The sequence below is a fragment of the Podarcis raffonei genome, chromosome 9 (genome assembly GCF_027172205.1).
Source record: "Podarcis raffonei isolate rPodRaf1 chromosome 9, rPodRaf1.pri, whole genome shotgun sequence".
In the NCBI taxonomy this organism is placed as follows: domain Eukaryota; kingdom Metazoa; phylum Chordata; class Lepidosauria; order Squamata; family Lacertidae; genus Podarcis; species Podarcis raffonei.
In genome coordinates, this window is record NC_070610.1 from 64,832,584 (window position 1) to 64,859,235 (window position 26,652).

At 44.8% G+C, this 26,652-nt stretch overlaps 1 protein-coding gene across 3 annotated transcripts in view; it reads left to right on the forward strand.

The window, feature by feature from the left end:
• The first annotated feature begins 8,302 nt into the window (after positions 1-8,302).
• Positions 8,303-26,652, forward strand: part of FAM13A (family with sequence similarity 13 member A) — a 136,497-nt gene continuing 118,147 nt past the window's right edge. The window contains exons 1-4 of one of the 3 annotated variants that reach the window (XM_053404085.1): positions 8,303-8,578; positions 12,005-12,194; positions 16,229-16,438; positions 22,079-22,259. In XM_053404085.1, coding sequence (XP_053260060.1) covers positions 8,552-8,578; positions 12,005-12,194; positions 16,229-16,438; positions 22,079-22,259 — 608 coding nt within the window. In that variant the 5' untranslated portion in view covers positions 8,303-8,551. Of the gene's footprint in view, positions 8,579-11,865; positions 12,195-16,228; positions 16,439-22,078; positions 22,260-26,652 lie in introns of those variants that run through there. The other 2 variants (XM_053404087.1, XM_053404086.1) reach the window with 2 other exon arrangements.

The window sequence follows — 26,652 nt, forward strand, 5'->3', positions numbered from 1 at the left end:
GGCTATTAAACAACTACCCGTGAGTAGGTCAAGTTTAAAGATCAGGGATTAAGAAAAAAAAAGGATTAATTTGGCACTGAAGCGGGAAGGTGTAAACAGGAAGTCCGCCTTCCGCTTTCTGTATACAGATCAAAGCAAAGACTGTCTAAGCTAAGACCTGGAGAGTTGCGTTAAAAAGACTTAAATCCTAACGTCAAATCAAAAGAATTCCCTCCCTGAATTGCAAGAGAGGGGAGGGAAGAGGGGAAAGTATTTTTTGCCTGCAAAAAAAAAAAAAGGAGAGAAAAGGGAATAAAGACCACCACTTAATCCTTGGGAACGGATTGCCAGGACTATTAGAACTGTAGTATTGAGAAAAACTGCTGCAAGAATCTACTTCAAATCGAAAGACAGCTGAGGAAGCAAAGGAAAAAGCAGCGGCTGTAGAGGAAAAGATAACACCGATATGTAAACAGCTTGGGGACCATCAGTCGCTTTTGTCTATGATTGAACTGAAGGAGAAACAGACTAATCTGAGGATCAGGGCGGTACCTGAACTTGAAAAAGACAGCCTAAGCCTAAGTGATTTTCTAACACAGGAATTTGCAGACTTTTGGAACCTGGATGATAAGCAAGATTTTAAGATAGTAAGTGCTTTTAGACTTGGAAGAGGAGGGAGAAAGAACAGGGTGAGAGACTGTTTGATTACCCTCCGATCAAAAGAGGAGAGAGACAAAATATTGAGTCTGCACTTCCAGAAGACCTTGGAAATAAACGAATCAAGAGTGGAGATATTTAAGGACATTCCGAAACATCTTTTGGACCTTAGGTCTAACTACGGAGACTTGGTGGCCCTGCTGAGAGGAAACAGAACCATTTTTAGGTGGGAATTCCCCCAAGGCCTATCTTTTACCTTTAAAGGGAAAAAGTTTAAAATAAGATCAGTGGAAGATAAAGAAAAATTTCTGAGAGAACACGAAGAAGACCTGCAAAAAGAAGCAGAAGAAGAGCCAAGAGTTTTAAAACGAGGAATATTAGACATAGTACCACCATCTTTGGGATTGGACAAGCTAGAGAAAGTGATACCACCATCAGAACAAGAGCAATTATTGGGAGCAGTTGGAGGAAAAGCAAAATAAATACACCATGTCTCTGCAACTATTAAGTTGGAACATTCATGGTTTTAACTCCCCGGAGAAAAGGAAGAAAGTCTTCCATTTACTGAAAAAGGAACAACTGGACTTGATTTGCTTACAGGAAACACATGTGATAAGGCTACTGTCAGGGAACTGCCATCGGAGAAGCAGGAGGTGAAAGGGCTCACAGAGGCTGAGAGAGACTTATCAGCTGGGGAAGGTACCAGCAGGGGGAGAGGAAGAGCTCCAAGGGAAAGTGAGTCGGAGGGAGGGCTCAGAGACACTTCCAGCGAAAATAGTGGGGAGGTTTCAGGACCTCCCATAGGGACACCCACTCCTCGCCGGAAACTGTCACGCCGAGAGTCCAGAAGACGCGTTTCCGTTAAGGAACTTTTATGCTGGAAGAAGTTCCGTAAACGCCCACTGTCCGATTCTACGAGCGACTGATGGAGCCATGCTTAAGGAGCTCCGTCACAGACAGAGGTTTGTGGACTTAGCCAAACTCTGAGGGACTAGGATTTTACGCACAAGCAGCTCACCATCCCATCACAGCTACATAGGAAAGTATTGATTAATAAAAGATTGGGCCAAGAGTTTATTTCATCGGACAAGGTTAAAAAGAGAGGAGTAGTTATTTATGCAAAAGAGAGCCTATCACCGAAATTTGTTTTTAAAGATGACCAAGGAAGATTTGTAGCAATCGAAATTCAAACACAAGGAGAAAAATTTTTGGTAGTAGGAGTATATGCACCGAATGAGGGGAAATCTGAATTTTTTAAGAAGTTGCATGAGACATTGTTAGACTATATGGACTACAACATTATCATGATGGGAGATATGAACGGAGTGGTATCTACAAATATGGATAAGTCGCAGAGACAGGTAGTTACAAAAGATGGCAGACTTGTCTGACAACACGAGAAATATAATTAACATTTTGGAGAAACTGCAAGTGAATATCAACACTAAAGCAGTCTTAATATTCGTAGATGCGGAGAAAGCCTTTGATAATATTTCTTGGAGTTTTATGATGAAAAATCTTCAGGGGATGGGGGTTGGTCAAGGGTTTGAAAATGGTATAAGTGCAATTTACTCAGAACAAAAGGCTAAACTAATAGTTAATAATGTGGTGACAGAGGAATTCAAGATAGAGAAAGGTACACGACAAGGCTGCCCAATTTCCCCATTGCTCTTTATTTCGGTCCTGGAGGTTTTGCTAAATATGATTAGAAGGGACCGTCTGATTAAAGATATACAGGTCGGAGCCAAACAATACAAACTGAAAGCCTTCACAGATGACTTAGTATTGATGTTACAGGAGCCAGAATCTAGTACTAAAAGAGTATTAGAATTGATTCAAGAATTTGGTCATGTGGCAGGATTTAAGTTGAACAAGTTAAAAACTAAAGTTCTTGAGAAAAATTTAACACCGATAGAGAAAGAGAGGTTTCAGAAGGAGACAAGTTTAACACTGGTCAAGAAAGTAAAATACCTGGGGGTTAATATGACCGCTAAGAACTTAAACTTATTTAAAGACAACTATGAGAAATGTTGGTTAGAAGTGAAAAAGGACTTAGAAATATGGTCAAATTTGAAGCTTTCCTTGTTGGGTCGAATTGCTGTTATAAAGATGAATGTATTGCCAAGAATGTTATTTTTGTTTCAATTATTGCAAATTTTGGACAAAATGGACTGTTTCAAGAAGTGGCAGAGAGACATTTCTAGATTTGTCTGGCAGGGCAAGAAGCCCAGAATAAAATTTAAAATACTAACTGATGCAAAGGAAAGAGGTGGATTTGCCCTGCCAGACCTTAAACTTTATTATGAATCAGCAGCATTCTGCTGGTTGAAAGAATGGCTGCTTCTTGAGAACACAGACATTTTGGATCTAGAAGGTTTTAATAACGTTTTTGGGTGGCATGCATATTTGTGGTACGACAAGGTTAAAGCACATAAAGCATTTAAAAACCGTATTGTCAGGAAAGCATTGTTTAATGTCTGGATAAGATATAAAGACTTACTTGAAAATAAAACCCCAAGGTGGTTGTCACCGATGGAAGCAAAGGCTCAGAAAAAGCTCAATATGGAGGCCAAGTGGCCGAAATATTGGGAAATTTTGGAGCAAGAAGGAGACAAATTGAAATTGCAGAGTTTTGAGAAATTAAAAGATAAAGTGCGAGACTGGCTTCGCTATTGTCAAATAAGAGAGGCTTATAATTTGGACAAAAAAATTGGCTTCCAGGTAGAAAAATCAAAATTGGAAACAGAACTGCTAGATCCCAAAACTAAGATACTTTCAAGAATGTATAACTTGCTGTTGAAATGGAATACACAGGATGAAACGGTCAAATCTGCTATGATTAAATGGGCACAATATGTTGGACATAACATTATGTTTGCTGACTGGGAACAGTTGTGGACCACAGGTATGAAATTTACGGCATGTAATGCCTTAAGAGAGAATATTATGAAAATGATATATAGGTGGTACATGACACCAGTCAAGCTTGCAAAAATATATCATTTGCCCGATAATAAATGCTGGAAATGTAAAGAGACTGAAGGTACATTCTTTCACCTTTGGTGGACGTGCCCAAGGATTAAGGCTTTCTGGGAGATGATCTATAATGAAATGAAAAAGATATTTAAATATACCTTCTTGAAGAAACCAGAGGCCTTTCTCCTGGGCATAGTCGGCCAATTGGTGCCAAAGAAGGATAGAACTTTCTTTATGTATGCAACAACAGCAGCAAGAATACTTATTGCAAAGTATTGGAAGACACAAGATTTATCCACCCTGGAAGAGTGGCAGATGAAGGTGATGGACTATATGGAATTGGCGGAAATGACTGGCAGAATCCGAGACCAGGGAGAAGAGTCGGTGGAAGAAGATTGGAAGAAATTTAAAGACTATCTGCAGAAATATTGTAAAATTAATGAATGTTAAAATGATGCTGGATTGAAATCAAGTGGCATTAGCAATAAGGTCAATAAGAATATGCAAAAATGGATTGATAATGGATGAAAACATATAGCTATAATATGTTAAGATATAGAGTTAAGATAAATGAAAGAGGGTAAGGATTTGCTGAATTGATTATGTAAAGGGGAATACAAAAAGGGGAGGTGTGAGGAGGTCAAGGAAACAAGCAAATGAGCTTAAAGATATCAAAAAATGGATTTGTTTTTAAATTTTTTCCTATCTATCTGTTTTTTGTATTTTCTTTTTTTCTATGTATTTTTGTATTTTCTGTATTTTTCTTTTTTTCCTTCTTTTTTGTTTTCTTTTTATTCTGTAAATCTCTGTTTTTTGTAAAACCCTAATAAATATTTCATTAAAAAAACCTCTTTGTTGTTTCTAGACTGAAGTGTCAGCTTCTGCGCTGCTTCTTAACTGCTAGGCAGACCCAACGCAAACACGCAGTCTGGTTTCATTTGTGTAAGAGCAAATGAAGGGGCTGGGTGGAAAACTAAGGGGAAAGTACATTAGAGAGGATTAGGCAGAGGGTGGTTTCATACAATTATCACCCTCCCCCCTGCAATGGAGTGGGGAACCTTTTCCAGCCAATAGGCTGCATCCGTACCTCAGCAACTTTGGGGTGAGGGCCACATACCAGTGATGGGCAGGGCCAGAGGCAAAAAAGTGGTTGGAGCAAAGGGATGTAACTCTTACTGTTGCACAGAGGCTAATTCCACCAATGTAGCAGGACCTACCAGCATTGACATTCTGACGGCTCCTGAAAGCACACCTGTTAAAGCAAGCATTTCCCTCAACTAGGGTTTGAGTTTTATTTGACTGTTATAAGCTTTATTTGGTTAAAAAGCAGTTCTGAATCATATTTTTAATTGCTTGCTTTATTGTATATTTTAATGCCCAGTGGAATTACGGCACATTTTAATTATATATTGGTTTTATAGTTATAAATAGTTCAGTAGCTATTTGGGCATATAAGCAGTAGATAAATGAAGAGGATGAAGAATAATTCATAACAATTCCAGTCACACAAAAGACAGAAGCTTCGACACACATTTTATTTATGTCATGAACTGGCAGGACAATGGAAAGGAGGAGGAAGAGGATCCTGGCGAGGGGGCAAGCTGTGGGTGGAGAAAGAGAGGTTGGGGGCATAGAAAATACTCATGGGGAGACAGAGGGTGGCAAGGGGATGGTAGTCAGTGCACAGGAACCAGAAGAGAACCCTTCAACAGAGCCAGAGGGGCCCGTCTCTCCACAAACACGGTGGGCTCTGAGGCATAGGGAGCAGTGTGAGGTATGCTCTACAAGGATGTCCAGTAAGGCAACACGGTGACCAAGTACAACAATGTGATGTCAATATGAACTCTTTATATAATCTATACAGAACATGGACAGTATGAAATATATGAAATATGCACTCTCTGCAAAACCAAATAATCCAAAATCTTATAAAATCTCTGAAAGTCACAAAATACCGTATTTTTCGCCCTATAAGATGCACTTTCCCCCTCCAAAAATGAAGGGGAAATGTGTGTGTGTCTTATGGAGCGAATGCAGGCTCCTTGGCTTCAGCGATAGCAAAGCGAAGCCTCCGAAGCCTGCGCTCCAGAGGCTTTGCGTTGCTTCCGCTGAAGCCAGGAGAGTCTGCTCTTTGAGGCTGGTGGTGGGGGAAAGCAGCGCTTCCCCCATCGCCAGCCCCAGAGGATGGGGGGCAGCAGGAAGGCGCGCGACGCCTTCCCGCTACTCTCCAACCCAGCTTTGTGGCTGGCAGTGGGGGAAAGCAACGCTTCCCCCATCGCCAGCCTCAGAGGAAGGGGGGCAACCCGGCTTTGAGGCTGGAGGTGAGGGAAAGCAGGCTTCTCCCCAAGGAGGGAGAAGGGACTGACTGGCGGAGTCCATCCCTTCTTGCTCCTGTGGGCTTTTCGGGAGATGGGGGAATTCCCCCACCTCCCGCAAAAGCAGGCAAAAGCCATGCGCTCTTTAAAGGGGCTGTGCTGCTTCTGCTGGCTTTTCTAGGAGGTGGGGGAATTCCCCCACCTCGTAGAAAAGCCCGTAGGAGCCGCGCAGCCTTTAAAGAGCGCACCACTCTTGGGGGCTTTTCCCCAGGGAGGGAGAAGGGACCGACTGGCCGTTTCAGTCCCTTCTCCCTCCTGGTCGAAAAGCCCGTAGGAGTTGCGCACGGCTCCTGTGGGCTTTTGCAGGAGGTGGGGGAATTCTGCCACCTCCCGCAAAAGCAGGAAGGTCTTGGAGTAGCGCACAGGCTGCGTGCAGCCTGTCCGCTGCTCCCAGAGCTGCGGGGGGGAAATAATATTTTCCCCCTTGATTTCCCCCCCTGAAAACTAGGTGCGTCCTATGGGCCGGTGCGTCCTATAGGGCGAAAAATACGGTATGCACTCTTGATGGATTCTCTAGAAAACATAGAACGAAATAAACATAAGTCTTATAAGTCTCTGAAAGTCTTTGTAGACTATGCAAGTCTCTGAAAGAAGCAATGGGTCAGATTCTTATCTGGTAAAAACAAGCCAAAAAACTTTGTTTTGTGACGTTGAACGCTGCTGAAGTAAACAGACGTAGTGAACAGTAATTCTGGGTATACCCACTGTTTCGTGGAACTCTTCAACACAGCAGAAGGATACAGAAATGCTTCATAAACCCATTGATATGATAAATGGAATTGTATAATGACAACTGCTATGTTATGTATAACTGAAGATGGCTACTGAACTATTTATAATTGTTTGGCTACAGGGATGTCCGACAGGTTGATCGTGATCTACCGGTCAATTGCGTAGTGTCCTTGGTTGATCGTGGTTGATCATGGTACCCTGATAACCTCCCCCCTCCCAAAGAAAAACAACAACTCTGGTCAATCCAATGGGTAGATCACTGCCAGTTTTTCTTTTAGTGGGAGTAGATCACAACCTCTTGGAAGTTGGACGTTCCTGCTCTAGGAGGCCGAGGCAGGCAAGGGCTCCCAGCCCAGCTCCCTAGCTGGCCAGGTGAAGCTTGCTAACTCTGGGAGGAGGTGTGCGATTCCTCAGGCTCAGGACAGGTGAGGGTCACATGCCTCATCAAGCCCAAATGCTGCAATCAAGATTCAAGGTATAAAAGTGAAGCAGAGCTGAGTTCCTCTGCTTAACTTCTCACGTTGATGTACCTTGCCTTGGATTTTCCAGGAGCTCTGTGTGACTGTATATGCCCGTGGGGACTTGTCTCCAGGTTTGCCGGGGGTTCAGGACTTTATTCACTCTTAAATTTATTTCACACCTTTCCTTCAGGGAGCTCAAGGCAGCAAATGTGCTTCTCCCGTTCCTCATTCCGCCCCCTGTCCAGAAGAACCCAGTGGAGTGGGTTAGGCTGAGAGACATTGCCTGGCCCAAGGTGGTCCCATGAGTTTTGTGGCTGAGTAGAGATTTGAACCCTGGTCCCCCTGGTCCTAGTCCAATGCATGCAATCAGTATTTTGAAGAACACCTATCCAGGCAGAAGCACCATGGAGCAGCACCGCTGGTAAGTGTGGCCCCGGTGGATCCAACAGAGCTTTTCTTACACCCTTTAGAAAATGAATAGGCTTGGGTGAGTTGACATAAAAAATGAAATCTTCACACAGGAATTGGATCAGTCCAAAAGGTGGACGCTTGAGAGTCCCATGGACTGCAAGAAGATCAAACCGATCAATTCTGAAGGAAATCAGCCCTGAGTGCTCACTGGAAGGACAGATTGTGAAGCTGAGGCTCCAAGACTTTGGCCACCTCATGAGAAGAGAAGACTCCCTGGAAAAGACCCTGATGTTGGGAAAGATTGAGGGCACAAGGAGAAGGGGACGACAGAGGACGAGATGGTTGGACAGTGTTCTTGGAGCTACCAGCATGCGTTTGACCAAACTGCAGGAGGCAGTGGAAGACAGGAGTGCCTGGCGTGCTCTGGTCCATGGGGTCACGAAGAGTCAGACAAGACTAAATGGCTAAACAACAACAACAAAAGGTGGTGGAGATAGAGAAAATCATCATCCTGTGGCCCGAAATCAGGATATCTCAGAGCCCTGCAAAGAAAGCAGCCGGGAGTGGGGTGGCTTTGCAGGGAGGCGCCTTCAGACCAGCTTCCTTCCTTGCACGAAATCCTTGGAAGTGGCAAGACGTCGGCGACTCTTAAGTCCCGGGTCACATGACCCTTTCCAGTCCGCCAATGCAAGAGTCGCTGGCTCAGATTTCAGTTCCAGGGTCTTGATTCCTGCCATGTGCATGCAAAGCAGGAAGGAGAGCTCGAAAAGTTTTGGGGAAAACGCTTGAGGGCTGCTGGACGTTTTTGTTTTTTTGTTTTCTCCCGCGGAGCCGCAGCAGAAGGCAAAGTTGGAAGAAAGCTTTCCGTGTCTCGGGAGGGAGGCTTTGCCTTGAGTCTCCAGCAGTCTGCTTAATGCCTTCATCCTATCTTCATTACTTCTTCCAGACACTCCGGAGAGAATGGGGGCAGGCGCATTAGCCATCTGTGTGAGTACGAGGCGGCGGGCTGCGCGGGGAAAGCGAGGGAGGCTCTCTCTTGCAAATGGGTGCGCAACTGCGCGCAAATGGGTGCCTGCGCGCGCGCGCTCTCTCTCTACGCCCACCCACGACAGGGGACGGGGGGAAATATTGAGCGCAGTCTAACATTTTGAATGGTGCAATAAAGTGGTTTAGTCAGTCGGTGTGTCTAGATCTGTTGTCTTACAATGTAGGAGACTTCCAGGTTGTGTGTGTGTGTAATTTTGGGGGTATTTTTTAATAGGTGCAAAACAGAATAAATAACATCGGAGCCATGGATTGGGTGTGAGGGGGGGCATATAGAGAAGAGATGAAAAACCAAACATTGTTTTAGACATGTATAAAAAGCATTTTGTTCTTCCAGTGTTAAGCTTATGTTCAGTTCATTCCGTTTCTGCTCTTATTTCTCAGCCTCAAAGTCAGCCCTTCTCTGCCTCTCTTAATTTATAATATACGTGCTTCGAAAATAATTGTACAGCAATTCCACCTCGGAGATGTAGCTTGCCTCCTTTGTTTTGAAGAAGAGGCTTTGGGGGGGGTTGTTGTTGTTTAGATTCCGGGGGTTTGATCAGCAGCACAATTAAACATAGACTCAAAAGTAAAAGTCACTGAATTCATTGGGCCTCAGTCCCGTCCTCCCACCCAATGTATAGAACTGCAGTTCCAGTAGTATTTTTTAAAATCTATTTTTGCACCACAACTCCTATTTTGTTTATAACTGTTTCCCAAAATTGTTTCAGTAGCTTGTAGTTAAGCACTTTGCACTTCTTGGTTTATTTTTCAATTAAAGTCATTGTATAAGTGCCAGGTTTGCATGTAAAATAAACAAACAAACCCATTTTATTTCCAGAGTAGGGCTTTCTGTTGTGTTATGCCTTCTCTGTTAGTGATCATGCCTGCAGTCTTCCCTCAAAAAAAGGTTTTGCTCCTAAGCAAGTACGTGCATGTTTGCCGCCAATATGGGTAAGTTTGAAGCTGTGTTTAAAAATTGGAGCCGCTCAGATAAATGTGCAGATTTAAAGGCATTTTTTAAACAATGAAGAGACAAGCGAGATTCAACTTGCTCCTGCAGCACCGTGAGGCAGGATTGATAATGTGTACAGTATTTTATTCTTTTTAACTAACATTTCAAGATGGATGTTTCAGAGGGAAGGATTTGCTGTTCCATGCATATATTTTGCCTGTTTTGTAGGCACTAGAGATTTAGTGGATTTAGCAGCTGGGTAGGCAAAAGACCATGCACTCCCCTCTCTGCTTTTTTCTGAATGCACATAAATAAATAACATTAAAAGAGTTAGTACGCACTGTCTGCCCTTTCCATCTCTTGAGTCTTGCATGTTTCCCTTTTGAACCTTTCCCATTTTTCATGTTCGAAAGGACAGGTTAGCAGTGTAGTTCTCTGTAAGTCTGTGCAGAAGCCAGCTGCTTTTGAGTTCAGTGGGGCTTACTCCCAAGGTAAGTGTGTGACAGGATGGCCAGCTTCATTCTTAAAACAAGTTTTATTAGGAGTGGGAATCTTGGCTGGCTTAAATAGTTCCCCCCCCCCCCGAATCATTTCAGGAGTAGAAAGCTGGTAAAGTTATGTTTATATAGTGGTTTAGAGCAGGACCACACAGCTCACCAAGCAGAACCCCTTTCCTCAGCAAGCCCTTTAAGAAGGAATGCAGTAAAAGTGGCAGAACCTTATGCTAGGATGAATACGATTACCAGGTGGCCTCATAGCAAGGCTCCAAGATCTGCAAGAGGCCTTTCACCAGGCATAATGTTTGCTGGAACGTTTGCGCTATGCAGCCCAGTTTTAAAATGAATGCCATATAGCGCTTCATTGAGTTACCACTGGGACATCCTTGGGAGATGTGTGAATGGAGGATATATCGCAACAGGTAGTGATGGAGGAAGCTGTTTTTGATACATGCCAGCCAGCAGTGTTAAAAATAACGCACACTGCTATTTTTCTGTTAAACATCCACATTTTAGCTTTGACTCTCAGAATCGTTGGAAGGGACCCCAAGGGTCATCTAGCCCAACCCCCTTGTGATGCAGGAATATCAACTGAAGCATCCATGACAGGTGGCCATCCAGCCTCTCCTTAAAAACCTCCAAGGAAGGAGAATCTGCCACCTCTTGTGGGAGTCTGTTCCACTGTCGAACAGCTCTTGCTGTCAGAAAGTTTTTCTGAATGTTTAGTCGGAATCTCCTTTCTTGTGACTTGAAGCCGTTGGTTTGAGTCCTACCCTCCGGAGCAGGAGAAAACAAGCTTGCTCCATCTTCCAGAAAACAGATAAAATTTTATAGACTAACCAGCCCAAGGAGATAGATAGATAGATAGATAGATAGATGATAGATAGATAGATAGATAGATAGATACTGTATTTTCTGGCGTATAAGACTACTTTTTAACCCAGGGAAATCTACTCAAAATTTGGGGGCCGTCTTATACACCGGCTACAGCAGCAGCTCCTGCAGCAACTCCCCACCGAAGAATAAACGACAGCAAATTAAATCAGAGGACACCAAGCTCTCTAGATGAAGCAGAAATACGCTTGAAAATTGGCCCCAGAAGCCCCCAGCCCCTGGGTAGTGGAGCAGATTTCCAAGCTGGACTGGAGATTGGTTTTTTAATTTTTATTTGGTGTGCATTGGAAGAGGGGTAGTCTTATACAGCGAGTATATCTCAAACTCTATATTTTAACTGGAAAAGTTGGGGGGGGTGTCGTCGGTCGTCTCATACGCTCAGTCGTCTTATACGCCGGAAAATACGGTGTGTGTGTGTGGGGGGGGGTGTATATATATATATATATATATATATATATATATATATATATATATATATGGCTTCTCATAGGCATCTGTTTGGCCAATGTGAGAAGATGATTCTGGACTGGATGGGCTATTGGCCTGAACCAGCAAGGGTGTTAGAAAAAATCTAGCTTGTAAACAGTGCTGCTGCTCTTCCGCTGTGGCAGAAATCCATTTCTCAGTGTCTGGTTACCGTGCCAGGCCATTCGGCTATTTACCTCTATGTTTACCCTGATGTTTCAGAGAAGAACGGCTTCCATTCATAGAGCGTGTCTCTCCTTTCCACTCCACCCACAGTTGCTCTGGCGATGCAGCTTGGAGACTTCCAAGTTATCCACTCTGTTGCTCGGCTACGTATTCCAGGCTCCTCCTCCTCTCTGACTTTCTTTTTCCCTTTTCAGTCTCTCCCTGTGTGTGCATGTTTCCCTCCCAGATCTTTTCGGAAGAATTCCTCTCCGCCGGGTTTCGTTTGTTTATGTTGAGAATTTAAAACCCGAAAGGCCTGGCTTGAATGCTCGGCTTTCCTTTCGTAGAGCCACCATGCAGCCCCCTATAGTCACGATGACCGACTGCTCCCTCTTTCTGTGCTCTTTCAAGCAAAGCAAATCCGCTGTCAGGCTGAAAGAAGACATGAAGAAGATTGCGGCAGCCCCGCTGAGTGGCCAGAGGGGAGCTGCCTGCCAGAAGGTGTTTGGCGTAAGCCTGCATGAACTTCAGCAGCAAGGACTGAGCAAGAACGGAGTCCCGGCCGTCGTGTGGGAGATTGTTGAATACCTGACTTGGCATGGTAAGCTGCTAGCGGAACCTTCCTTGTTGAAAAAGGGGGAAAGAAAGGTTTATCTTTAAGGTGCAGGTAGTGAACATGTGAGGGACGCGGGTGGCGCTGTGGGTTAAACCACTGAGCCTAGGACTTGCCATCAGAAGGTCGGCGGTTCGAATCCCGCAATGGGGTGAGATCCTGTTGCTCAGTCCCTGCTCCTGCCAACCTAGCAGTTTGAAAACACATCAAAAGTGCAAGTAGATAAATTGGTACCGCTCTGGCGGGAAGGTAAACGGCGTTTCCATGCGCTGCTCTGGTTCGCCAGAAGCGGCTTAGCCATGCTGGCCACATGACCTGGAAGCTGTACCCCGGCTTCCTCGGCCAATAAAGCGAGATGAGCGCCACAACCCCAGAGTCGGCCACAACTGGACCTAATGGTCAGGGGTCCCTTTACCTTATTAGTGAATATGTGGCCCACCAGATGTTGCAGAGCTTACATATGCGGCCTAGGACCCACGTACCTATGGGACCACCTCTTCTGTTATGCCCCGTGGAGGATCTTTAGGTCCACAGATGACAACATTTTGGAGGTCCCAAGCCACAAAGTGGTTAGGTTGGTCTCAACTAGGAGCAGGGCCTTTTCAGTACTGGCCCCGAGTTGGTGGAATGCTCTGTCACAAGAGACTAGGGCCCTGCGGGACTTGACATCTTTCCACAGGGCCTGCAAGATAGAGCTGTTCCGCCTGGCCTTTGGTTTGGACTCAGACCTTTATGTTTCCCTCCCCTTATGGTTTTAACTTTTAAAATGAGGCTGCATTTTAAATTGCATTTTAACCTGTTCTTTAAACTGTTTTGTTTTTTTCTTACTATGTTTTTACTGAAATTTTATTGGTGTTAGCCGCCCTGAGCCCGGCTCTGGCCGGGGAGGGAGGGGTATAAATAAAATTTATTATTATTATTATTATCCCTGACCATAGGCCATGTTGACTGGGACTGGTAGGGGCTTATTATAATTATTATTCATTTGTATACCATCCTTCATCAAAAGATCTGAGGGCGGTTCACAAGATTATTTATTTACTTACTTTGGGAATTTGGACCCAACTCTCCAGCCAAAAGGGCCCCCAGCTTACATACAATAAATCAGAACAAGAACTCAGCTTCCTGTCTTGCCTGCTGTTGGGATTTCTGCTTCCAGGTGGCAGTTGGAGTCCCACAAATTCTGAAGAGTTGCAAGTTCCTCGCTGTTGCTTTAAGGGGCTGTCTAGTCTCAATGTGTAAATGCATTTTATCTCTGTCTGTAACTTCTATTGGCTCTCTCCCCCCACCTACTTCCATAGAATGCTGGGAATTGTAGTTTGGTGATTCTGGGAAGTGTCTATTAGAGACCTCAGGCGCCCTCCTAGGACTGTGTTTCCCCTTAAAAGAAAACTCCTAAACTAAGTTCAGGGCTCTCCCAGGGACACTGTTTGTTTGTTTGCATAAGATTTGGCTGTCATCACCACACACTTTCTTGAACAATTATCTCGTCGCTGCAAAAAGTCAAATAAAAAAAGTGGTGGGAAATTGCCCCCGGAAAGTGTGGAAGAACTATCTGGTATTGTTGTATAACTTTGTGAGAACATTTCAGGAGGAATGCTCAATAAACAGGGGACATTGTATAACCTCTGTGCATGTTTTGTGTGAACGTATTGGCACGAATCTGTTCCGGAAGTCCGTTTGACTTCTAAAACATTCCGCTTCCAAAGCCCAGCTGCTGATTGGCTGCAGGAAGCTCCTGCAGCCAATCGGAAGCCCTGTCAGATGTTCAGCTTCCAAAAGAACGTTCGAAAACCGGAACACTCACTTCCGGTTTTCGATCGTTCGGGAGCTGAAACGTTTGACTCCCAAGCATTCAGGAGCCAAGGTACGACTATAATAGCTGATCTGAAAGCTCAAGTCTGTGGTGTAGATGCATGTGTATATTTTATTTCATTTTACTTGGAAAAGTTCCATTTTGACTTTCTTCCATCCTGGTACTCAGGATAGTCTGGACAGACACTGTCAACACCCAGACCTGGTTATCATTTGGAAGGGGGCAGCCTCACGTGCCTTCAGACCAAGCCAGGGTCTTGATCTCTGCGGTGATTTTCAAAGCCCCCTGACTGTCATGCTCTAATGCAGACTTCCTGAAGCCAGTGTGGTGTCATGGTTAGATCTAAGGGTGCCAGTGTGCTGTAACGTTGTTAGAGTGTTGGACCAGGACCTGGGAGAGCAGGGTTCGAATCCCCACTCAGCCATGAAGCTTACTGGCTGACGCTGGGCTAGTCACCATCTCTTAGCCTAACCTACCTCACAAGGTTGTTGTGAAGATGAAATGCAGAGGTGGAGAATCATGTATACCACTTAAACTCCTTGGAAGGAAAAGGGGGGGGATAATAATAATAATAATAATAATAATAGTAGTAGTAGTAGTAGTGAAAGAAAATTAAAATGGAAGAAAGTGGGGATCTAAGAGCACCAACATACTAAGTAGGTTCAGGTTTGAATTTCACATAATTATAAAATAAATCTAATCTTAAATGCTGCATAATGCTTATATTTGTGTGCATGCAAGTTAAAGAACTAAGCAAGTAGTCTTAAGTTTGATGGTGTGTGAATACTTCTCAACTTTCTGATTTAAAGGGCTCTTGTTTTTCTGCAATGTGCCCCGTTTTCCAGCAGATGTCAGAGTAGGATTGCTAGGCTTTAGTGGAGGCTGGTTTCTGCTAAAGACCTTTTGAGGCATTTGGTTCAAACTCCTGTGGGCTAAATGAGGGCCACCTCAGAACTTTCCGCCTTGAGAAGGAAGGTCTGAAGCAGGGTTCTTGCCCAGGTGAACCCACTTAGGCAGGGGTCAGTAAACTTTTTCAGCAGGGGGCCGGTCCACTTTCCCTCAGACCTTGTGGGGGGCTGGACTATATTTTGAAAAAAAGTAATGAACGAATTCCTATGCCCCACAAATAACCCAGAGATGCAATTTAAATAAAAGCACACATTCTACTCATGTAAAAACACACTGATTCCCAGACCATTCGTGAGCCGGATTTAGAAGGCGATTGGGCCGGATCCGGTCCCTGGGCCTTAGTTTGTCTACCTATGCACTTAGGCAACAACATTCACAACATACATTTAAAGCAGGCATAGGCAACCTTTGGCCCTTCGGATGTTTTGGACTACAATTCCCATCATCCCTGACTACTGGTCCTGTTAGCTAGCGAACATGGGAGTTGTAGGCCAAAACATCTGGAGGGCTGAACGTTGCCTATGCCTGATTTAAAGTGTGGAGATCTCACTTCAAACTGTTATGGCTTCCTCCCCGAAATAATTCTGGGAGCCATCGTTTGTTAAGGGGGCTGAGAGCTCTTAGAGGACCCTTATTCTCCTTGCATGAGCTGGTTTAACAATCAATCCTTCTTCACATGGAACTCCAGGAATTGTAGGTCTGCGAGTTTGTGCTGGGGAAAACTGCACTGGTTGAATGTCAGCGGGCGGATGTCAGGCATTTTGTGACTCTTTGTACTTTTGTCCATTTACTGTATTTTTCCCAATTTGAACTATAAAATTGTGATTTTCTTGAGTCAAAATGAGAGTACCCCTAAACAGTTTTTTAGGGGGAAAAGCACTGTATATATATGTGTGTGTATACACACACACACACACACACACACACACACAATGAAGTCACCAGGCAAACCCAGCTTGTTCTCCACTGCACTAGTTTCCTATTCGTAGGGTGTCTGTTTATTTCCACACAAGAGAGCATTCAGAATTATGATATTTCCTCCTTCACAGTTCGAAATGAGGCAGTTCCATTCTCCTACCTTGGATCTTTACCACCTTATTGTGCATGTATGTCTAGGCCAGGCCTACAATTTTTTGGCCCTTGTTTTCACTGCTAGACAGTTAAAAGCAAACTTAGGCTTTTGTTTGTTACGTTTAGCATTTGACATTGGTTGCTCTGGCTGTGTTATTTTTAAAGCAGGGCAGCGGGTGTGCCAGTTATTTATTTATCTTCCTCCTTTTTTAATGTGTAATTACAGGGCTGAAACAGGAAGGTCTTTTCAGGGTGAACGGCAACCTGAAAACCATGGAGCGGCTTCGAGGGAAGTACGAGAGCGGAAAGGAAGTGAAGCTGCCTGTGGAAGGCGATGTCAGCTCAGCGGCCAGTTTGCTGAAATTGTTTTTGAGGGAGCTGCCTGATCGGGTGATCACTTCTGCAGCACATCCCAAATTCATACACCTGTATCAAGGTGACAATCTTTTCATCAAGCCTACATTTCTGTGTATATTGTTCCTGGTGGAGTTCACTAGATCTATAGCCGTTGGTGCTGATGTTATTATTTTAATCATTTCCCCTAAATAGGGCAGTTGCCATGGGAAATGGCAACATGCATATAGTGGTACCTCGGAAGTCGAACGGAATCCGTTCCGGAAATTCATTCGACTTCCAAAACGTTTGGAAACCAAGGCGTGGCTTCCGATTGGCTGCAGGAAGCTCCTGCAGCCAATCAAAAGCCACGGAAGCCCCGTCGGACATTAGGGTTCCAAAGAATGTTTGCAAACTGGAACACTCACTTCCGGGTTTGCGGTGTTCAGGAGCCAAAATGTTCAACTTGCAAGGCACTCGGGATCCAAGGGATGACTGTACTCTCAGTCGCAGGAAAAAAAACAAATGTTGTCCTGCAAAAACAACTTGTGCTAGTCAGTGGATAAAATTTATGTGACTGAGTTGGGTTGCTTTGCTTCTCTGAATACTTGGCCAGTCTGAATTACAAGAGGGTCAATTCCTGTACTTTCCTCACCTCCTGAAGCAAATTTCACTAAATGAGTACAGTGGTACCTCAGGTTACAGACGCTTCAGGTTACAGACTCCGCTAACCCAGAACCTTGCTTCAAGATGAGAACAGAAATCACGCCGTGGTGGCGCAGTGGCAGCAGGAGGCCCCATTAGCTAAAGTGGTACCTCAGGTTAAGAACGGACCTCCAGAACGAATTAAGTTCTTAACCCGAGGTACCACTGTAAAAGGTGTGTTGCTCAGCAGTGAAGAGTGTGCTTTGCATGCAGAAAGGTCTCTTGTCTGGTCCTTGGCATCTCCAGGTAAGACTGGGAAAGACTCACATCTGAAATCTGGAGAGCCACTCCCAATTAGTTTAGACTGACCATGCCAGCTGGAGCTAGTGGAGCTGTAATCCACAACATCTGGCAGGGGCAAGGCTGGTGTACACAATACTGACATAGATGAATCAGTGAATCTGCTGGGCTGGAGGGGTTTGGATGAGGCAGAGTTAGACCTCTGCCAGCGAGAAGCACCCCAAAGCTACCACCATCGAAAGGCAGTGGAATCCTTTCCCTCGGGTGTCCTGTTTGGAGGGGGTAAAGCTGGAATTTCAAAGGACTGTGAGCCTCAGAAATAAAGAGCATGGGCATGTGCAGAGTGTACCTCCCTTGCAACTGTGAAAACTATTGTGTTTAATAAGATGATTCCACAGTATCCTCCGACCATGCAGCTTCATTGCTTTACAAAATGTGTAACGGTGCAGACGTTCACTTTCTAAAGATTTCTTTGAAATGTCAAAACAATAGTTCTATCGCTCCTCTTTTCCTTCCCCAAAGATACAAAAGCAGGCTGCCTTGGAGAAACTCGAAGAAGGCTTTTTTTAAAAAAAAAAAAGGCTTTGGAATAATGGTAATTTCTGATTAAGAAGTGTTGACTTTGTTTCAGTTGCGTTCCCAAGAATTTGGGTTGATGGCAACTTTATAAGCTCATCAAGGGGCTCAAAAGATTTGGGAAGCCCTGGGTTAACATGCTACCGTCCAGCAACAGGTTTACCATCTCAGTGAGAACTAGGTCGTGGTTTTTGAGCCAAACACTCCACTTTCTCTCTCTTTGCTATATTCCTCTTGGTTAATGGGCAGAACATATTTAAACTCCTCTTTTTGTAAAATGCTAGAGAGTTTCCAGTATGAGTGGGTTCGACTGCTGACATCTGCCCTTCGTTTGAGCATAGCTTTGCACTAAAAATGGCTTGCCAGTCAGCTGTTTTTGGTTTTTTGGTGGCAGGGTCATCCTTTTTCCAGCGCAGCTTGCCACACGCTCTTGAACTTGTGTTGTGATAAGATCAAGGTTAGCTGTGAAGAAGAATGCTTTCTTGTTTGTAGCCATAAAAATCCCAGATACTTACCACTCAGCAAAGCACACAGTGCTCCTGTGTTGGAAATAATGTTCAGCCAAGGAGTAATAATGCATTTCTGCACTGTTTACAGATAAAACAAGTTGTAATTTAGGAACAAGGTTAGAGGGCTTGGCTGAACTCCCTCACATTGCAGAATCAGGTGGTTTGAAGGTATTGGAGCAACTTTAAACATTATGAAAAGATGCGGCGCTGAGCTCTCTTGTGTGCCTAAGATGTGAAAAGGAAGTTTCACCGGGAGGTCGTGTGAGGTCCTTTATCATCCAGAGCTTACATATTCTGGAAAACTATGGTTAATTTAGAGACTTCCCCATTGAATCTTGGTCACCATGGATGAACTCTTTGCACAAGAGGCAAGGAGATAATTGTAGCCTGCCAATCCAGATCTGATGACAAATTGTGGTTAGAGGCTCTGTTGGGGGGACGTTCCAGACAGTAGATGAGGGAACCTCAATAAATGAAGTCCTTAGCATGTTCCCAACTTCCAAGTAACAGTTGGGAAGATGGAGTTGAGTTTTGGAGGAGAATGGTATTGTCCAGGGTGATACACTTAAAGAAATTGGAAAGCCACATTTATTTAATTGGACTTCTCTGGGGCCAACTGACTAAAGATTACAGCTGCCTTGGCTACAGAGTATTTTATCCTGGACAAGATTAACATACAGTGGTACCTCGGGTTAAGAACTTAATTTGTTCCGGAGGTCCGCTCTTAACCTGAAACTGTTTTTAACCTGAGACACCACTTTAGCTAGTGGGGCCTCCCCCTGCTGCCGCACAATTTCTGTTCTCATCCTGAAGCAAAGTTATCCTGAAGCAATAGTATCCTGAGGTACCATTTCTGGGTTAGCGGAGTCTGTAACCTGAAGCGTATGTAACCTGAAGCATATGTAACCTGAGGCACCACTGTATTGCTGGTTTTTCAAGGGATGAAAAGGACCTTTGTTAAAATAGATTTCCCCCAATCACACTCACCTGCCCTACACCTGACATAGCTCCTGACATCAGATACGGGGCGAGGAACACAGCAGCTTTAAAGGGACAAGCTGGAACATTGGAGGGATACTCCTTCTGCAAGCAGGGCATGCATTTGACTCCCTTTAAATTTGACATCAAATGCAAGCCCTAACTGGATCAGCTGCACTCTGGAAATCCTGATCGACGCTTGATACGAATAGGGGTTGCGTTCAGCTCCATTTGGCTTGTGGGGCAAACTGGGGCTTCTGCTGGGCTCAGTTAGACCCACCCCACAAGACCCAGATGTTCACCACCACTGATTAAGATATCAGTGCGATGCGCATGTAAGTGCTTTGTAAGGTCTTGGTTGACCACAAACTTGACATGAGCCAACAGTGTGACGCGGCAGCTAAAAAAGCCAATGCAATTCTGGGCTGCATCAATAGGAGTATAGCATCTAGATCAAGGGAAGTAATAGTGCCACTGTATTCTGCTCTGGTCAACCTCACCTGGAGTACTGTGTCCAGTTCTGGGCACCACAGTTCAAGAAGGACACTGACAAACTGGAACGTGTCCAGAGGAGGGCAACCAAAATGGTCAAAGGCCTGGAAATGATGCCTTATGAGGAACGGCTAAGGGAGCTGGGCATGTTTAGCCTGGAGAAGAGGAGGTTAAGGGGTGATATGATAGCCATGTTCAAATATATAAAAGGATGTCACATAGAGGAGGGAGAAAGGTTGTTTTCTGCTGCTCCAGAGAAGTGGACACGGAGCAATGGTTCCAAACTTCAAGAAAGAAGATTCCACCTAAACATTAGGAAGAACTTCCTGACAGTAAGAGCTGTTTGACAGTGGAATTTGCTGCCAAGGAGTGTGGTGGAGTCTCCTTCTTTGGAGGTCTTTAAGCAGAGGCTTGACAACCATATGTCAGGAGTGCTCTGATGGTGTTTCCTGCTTGGCAGGGGGTTGGACTCGATGGCCCTTGTGGTCTCTTCCAACTCTATGATTCTATGATTCTAAGCTGGTTGAGTGTATCGTCCTGCCAAAAGCTGACATTTCCACGTTGTCATCAGAATCATAGAATTTGTAGAGCTGGAAGAAACCCTGAGGATCATCTAGTCCACCCCCCCTGCAATGCATCTGTCCCATATTGGGGGGGGGGGTTGAACTTGCATAAATGCTAGTATCTGCCTGCCCATAAAAAGGCCTGTCCTGTTAGTTTTGATTTGTACATCCCTTCTATTTTAAAAGGGAGGATATTATATCCATGTCACAGCTGTTCAGTTCAGTGAGTGAAACAGGGTGTGCAGGAGCCAGATAGCCACAAGTCTCCAGCCACAGGCGAGCAACATCGTAAAAGAACATCCTGCCGTGTCATCTGATAGGCACTCGTAGCATGCAGGACACAGGCCCCTGTCAGGACGGGTCGCCCTTTGGCACATGTCCCTGTCTCAGATTCTCCAGCTTGTTTGATTTGGGAACACAGTATTGCACCCCACCCCAGTCTCTGAGTGGTGCGTGATTCCAAGGCACCAGGGTCTTGTGTTTCCTTTTGGACAAAGAGGCTCAGCGGAGACTGTGGCATCTTTGCAATATACGGTTTATTTACACATATATACATCCTGAGTCTAGGTGGGAGCGGGTGGCGCTGCAGTCTAAACCACTGAGCGTCTTGGGCTTGCTGATCAGAAGGTCAGCGGTTCGAATCCCCACAGCAGAGTAAGCTCCCGTTGCTCTGTCCCAGCTCCTGCCAACCTAGCAGTTCGAAAGCACACCAGTGCAAGTAGATAAATAGGTACCGCTGCAGCGGGAAGGCAAACGGCATTTCCGTGCACTCTGGCACTCGTCACAGTGTCCTGTTGTGCCTGAAGCGGTTTAGTCATGCTGGCCCCGTGACCCAGAAAGCTGTCTGTGGGCAAACGCTGGCTCTCTTGGCCTGAAAGCGAGATGAGCACTGCAACCCCATAGTCGCCTTTGACTGGACTTAACTGTCCAGGTGTCTTTTACCTTTTACCTTTTAGGTGGAGGAGAACCCCAGCAGTACACCTCAAACAGAGGGTCTCTTATTTCTTCCCTAGGTGCAGCGGGCTTGGGTCTAAAGACAAGAGAAATCCGCCATAGGTTACACTAGGATAATTTACCCCAGTGTAAATTACATTGGCTTCCTGTAGTTGGCATGGTTCTGTTAGTCTCCGTCCAAAGATTAAATATAGGAACGCCGCAGTCCGGTTACTCAGCTAGTACGAGACGCGATAAGGATAGAATTTGTTTTCAGGAGATATCTTTTCAACTTGGGATTGTTTAATTCCCATCTTCCAGCAGTTGTGACAGGTGGTGGCTGATTCCAGTCAAGTTGTGTGGAAACTGAGGAGCAGGCTCTGTCCTGGTGAAGCAAGTATTTTGAGGATGAACTCCCAGACCACTATTCCCCTCACAGAGCTGCAATTCCCAGAGTTCTCTGTGAAGAGCGATTGGTTGTTAAACTAGCCAGGGAATTGTAGCTCTGGGAGGAGAAAAGGAGTCTCCTCTAAGCATCCTTAACAAACTACGTTTTCTGGGATTCTTTGGGGAAAGCCATGGCTGCTTTAAAGTGGTGACATATTTTTTTACATACCTTTTGCTCAACGTACTTCCTCAATGTGCTTGTTCAGTCCCTGAGTCTAATGCCACCATACTAGTGCTATTTTGTATTTGATTTGAGTGTCCATAACCTCGCCTGTCTTCTTCTTCTTCCCTTCCTGACAGACATCCAGAATTGTAGCCCAAATGTGAACACTTTGAGAGAACTCCTGAGGCAGCTGCCTGAGCCCCACTATTCCCTGCTTAAGTTCCTCTGCCGATTCCTGAGGAGAGTTGCTGATCATCACTCAGAGAACAAGATGACTGTTTCCAACCTCGCCACAGTATTCGGACCAAACTGTTTCCAGTAAGTTCCTTGCCCGAAAGAAGCTCCTGGTTTGGACATTGGAGACATTTCTAACACCTCAATTTTCTTGTCCTTGTACAGTGGTACCTCAGGTTACATACGCTTCAGGTTACATACGCTTCAGGTTACAGACTCCACTAACCCAGAAATATTAACTTGGGTTAAGCACTTTGCTTCAGGATGAGAACAGAAATCATGCAGCGGTGGCGCAGCAGCAGCAGGAGGCCCCATTAGCTAAGGTGGTGCTTCAGGTTAAGAACAGTTTCAGGTTAAGAACAGACCTCCAGAACAAATTAAGTACTTAACCTGAGGTACCACTGTACCTGATGTACCTGACTCAGATTTGCTGTGTTGGGTGAGCAGTTAAGTCTACCTGGAAGTAACTGTAATGGCAGATCATCACAGTGTGATAAGCAGCCAACGTAGGCTAGGATGACCCAGACAGGTGCTACTGTGTTTTTTTATTGACTAATAAACTGTGATGGTTGATTAATTGGTTCATACGTTACATTGGTCCTCCTGCTGTGGTTTGGCACATAGCGACCTATTGAGGTGGTGGCGGTGCATGTCAAAATGCTGGTGATATTTATAAGTTGTTTTTGTATTTTGAACCATATTGAAATTACAGTATTTGCCTTTAAGATGAGCATCTCAACAATAAGGATACTGTAAATACACCCTTCCCCAACCTAGTCCTCTCCAGGTGTTCTGGACTGCATCTTCCATCAGCCCCAGCCAACACAGAGACCATGGCAGTGATGCCCACCAGATGTTTTGGACTACCAGGTTGTCGAGGGAGCTATTGTTATCTTTCTCTCTGCTGATTTCCCACCTCCCTTGCCTGTCACCCAAATACGTGCTGTTTTTGCGATGTTAAAACTTGTTATGTAAGACAAGGATGCCCTCCCACAACCCTTTGAGGATGTTTTTGCTGTTGATCTTTGTAAGCCGATGTTTGTGCCTTTTTTTCTGCCTCTTGTGACTGGCTTGTTTATGATGCTGTGGAATCTCAAGAGCGCTGATCAGTGGGCAGCAATGAAAGGATCTCTGATGGACTTTATTTGTGCAATATGCAAAGAGTGCTGTAGGCAGCCTCTTGTTTTGATACTTGTAGGCACCAGCCTAACATGATGAAAAAGGAGAATGGAGGCAGAGAAACCTGAGGCAAGGAGGGTGTTGGCATTACCTTGGTTCTCAGATGCCTTGGTACTCAAACAACTTGAAACCCAAACACTGCAAACCCGGAAGTAAGTGTTCCGGTTTGCGAACTTTTTTTCAGAAGCCGAACGTGCTCAGTTTTGAGTTTTACGCTTCTGTTTTGAGTGCCACACTTCCGTTTTGAGTGTTACGCAGAGGTCTGTCTGTTTTTGCTATTTATTTTGCGTTTTTGCAGCTCTTTTTGTTTTTGTTTTGACTGTGTGGAACCACATTGTTTATTGCTTTCATTTTATGGGTCAACGGTCTCATTAGATAGTAAAATTCATGTCAAATTGCAGTTTTAGGGGTTGTTTTTAAAAGTCTGGAACAGATTAATTCATTTTGCATTGCTTTCTGTGGGAAAGCACGCCTTGATTTTGGAACGCTTTGGTTTAGGAACGTACTTCCAGAACGGATTAAGTTTGAGAACCAAGGTACCACTGTATTTTAGCAGTTGCATTTGGGTGGGATGGAGAAGAAAACTTGGTTGAGTTCACATTTACAGTATGTTGTTGTTGTTTAGCCGCTTTATCTTGCTCAAGGCAACTCAAAGCGACTTACAACCAAAAAATCTAGCCAACTTGCATTGCATAAAGTAGCACAAAATAGCGGGTCGGGGTTTCAATCCCATATATATTTAATCTGGGGTGAATCCAATTGAACTTATTCAGGCTAGCATCTGAGTAAGCATGAATAGAAATATGCTGCCAGGCAACATTCCTATAAACATTCACAGGGTTTGGCTGTTACACTTACCCCCCGAGTAAGCATTATATCAGTGGGACTTACGGCTGAGTTAAACAGAGATAGGCATGTACTACCACTGTTCACGCCTTTTGCAGACAAGAGTTGCGAAGAATCTCTTCCCCGCTCAGAGAATAAAGCTGAGGAAGTGACCTTAAGCCTCATGCAAGCATGAATGCGCCTTGTCTGCACTGTCGACAGGATCCTCACCCCTGTTGTCCATTTCTCTTAAGGAACAGCTTGCTATTCGATTTACAGTTGTGTGTGTGTGTGTTTTGGTAGCTCTTAGAAAAAGCAATTGCAACACTAGAACTTCAGGCATTTTCCATGGTGTGGAATAATCCCAGATGAAAGACAGGCACCTGCTTATGCCTCACCCTTCTGACGAGCCTTAGGGAAAGGTTGTTCCTTTGCTGCCAGCAGCAGACATTTTGCAACTTCAGTTAATCGCATAGGATTTAGTAATTCCCAAAGACAGGATACTGGAAGATCTGATCAGTCCAGGCACCCTTGCGTTTTCTGACTTAGTCATATTTCCACCTGTTTTCAACAGCTCACGTCCGGACAACTGTTACCAGGGGAAATGTGTGTTTGTATACCTGTTTGTATGCACTTTGCCCCCACTGCTTGCTCTTGCCAATCCTATTTTTTCACAAGTCTAATTTCAAGTCTGCCAGCCAAAGATAAATGGCTGGTGAACTGCAGGCTTGTTTTGATTACCTTCTCCTACCACTTAACCCTGCATAACGATTTTAGTTACACTTCCTTTTTTTTTTAAGATACGGCTCTAGAGAATGTTTAACTACAAAGTGCTACCTTGACCTTATAATAGTGCCCAGTTTGGTACATGATGTTTTCTTCATCTCCTGTTGATAGCCTTCGGTGCTTCTACTGGGGGAGAGGCAGTTGCATCATTAAAAAGTGAATTAATTAATTGGATTGGTTTAGTCTTGGGAAATGCTTATAACATTTCTCACGACCTCACACTCTTCAGTAAGAGCTAGTGTCCAGCTAAAAGCCCAAACTAAGCTTGGGCAAATGGCTTTTATTGCTTCCCTGGTGAGATGCGACAAGACTTTAGTGGCAAGAGACTCCGTGCTCCTAAAAGCAGATGTTAACGGGGCCTGATTCACTTGTCGTTCTGGTGTTTTCACTTCCACGTAATCAAATTCCTCGAAGTCTTTATTTTTTTAATGCAGTGCTGATCTGCCCTAATCAGATTTGTGTCAGGCTGGGTGATTCAGGGATTGGTAATGTGATATAAAACCCTTTCAGGCATAGGTTGCTCTTTCAACTTTGCACCAGGCTCTTTTCTACACTGGGAAAGAGCCCGTGTGATGAAGAGTGTTGAACTTTGACTAGGAAGAGCTGGATTCGAAACCCGCCCCAGCCACAAACCTGGGCTAGGAGGATAAATGGGAGAAGAAACATTTGTGTCATCCTGAGGTGTTTGCAGGAGAGGTAAAGGTAAAGGGACCCCTGACCATTAGGTCCGGTCGTGGCCGACTCTGGGGTTACGGTGCTCATCTCGCTTTATTGGCCAAGGGAGCCAGTACAGCTTCCGGGTCATGTGGCCAGCATGACTAAGCCGCTTCTGGCGAACCAGAGCAGCACACAGAAACGCCGTTTACCTTCCTGCCGGAGCGGTACCTATTTATCTTCTTGCACTTTGACGTGCTTTCGAACTGCTGGGTGGGCAGGAGCAGGGGACCGAGCAACGGGAGCTCACCCCGTCGTGGGGATTCGAACCACCGACCTTCTGATCGGCAAGTGCTAGGCTCTGTGGTTTAACCCACAGCGCCACCTGCGTCCCTTGCAGGAGGGTTAGGATAAAATAAAAATGGATGGATTGTGGCATTGATTGAAAAGCCATTGGGAGCCAATGAGAGTTGATCTTGTTATTGGGTCACCTCTTACCTATGACCATGACCTAGTCAGAAGAAGGGGATTGGTTGAAGTAGCGAGTATAAGCAAAGGACCAGCAGAGAGCCAGTTAGGGCCAATTACACCAGCCACGCTGAATGCCTCTTTAGCATTTTTCTGGAAAACAAGGCACAGTCATTGTAGCACAACCACAGGTTTGTAGATCAAGGAAGAAGACACCTTGTTTTTATTGACATCAGGAATGAGGAACCTGTAGCCTTCTGATGTTAGGCTAGAACTCCCATCATCCCTGACTGTCGGCCCTAATGGCTAGGTCTGATGGGAGTTGGGAGTCTGGCAACATGGAGGACTTCTAATTTTGATGTGTTCAGATATCTGTTTAACACAAGGTTAAAAATGCGGTGTTCTTTGTGCCAGCATGACGCTTTTTCTGTCCTTGAGCCCAGCTCTCAGGTTTGCAAATATCTGTTGCCCTGACCATTTCCTGAAATGATGTCCTTTTTCGGTCACGCTCCTCCTGGCCTAGGTCACCTCGACACAAATAGAACAACGGCCAATCCGACATTTC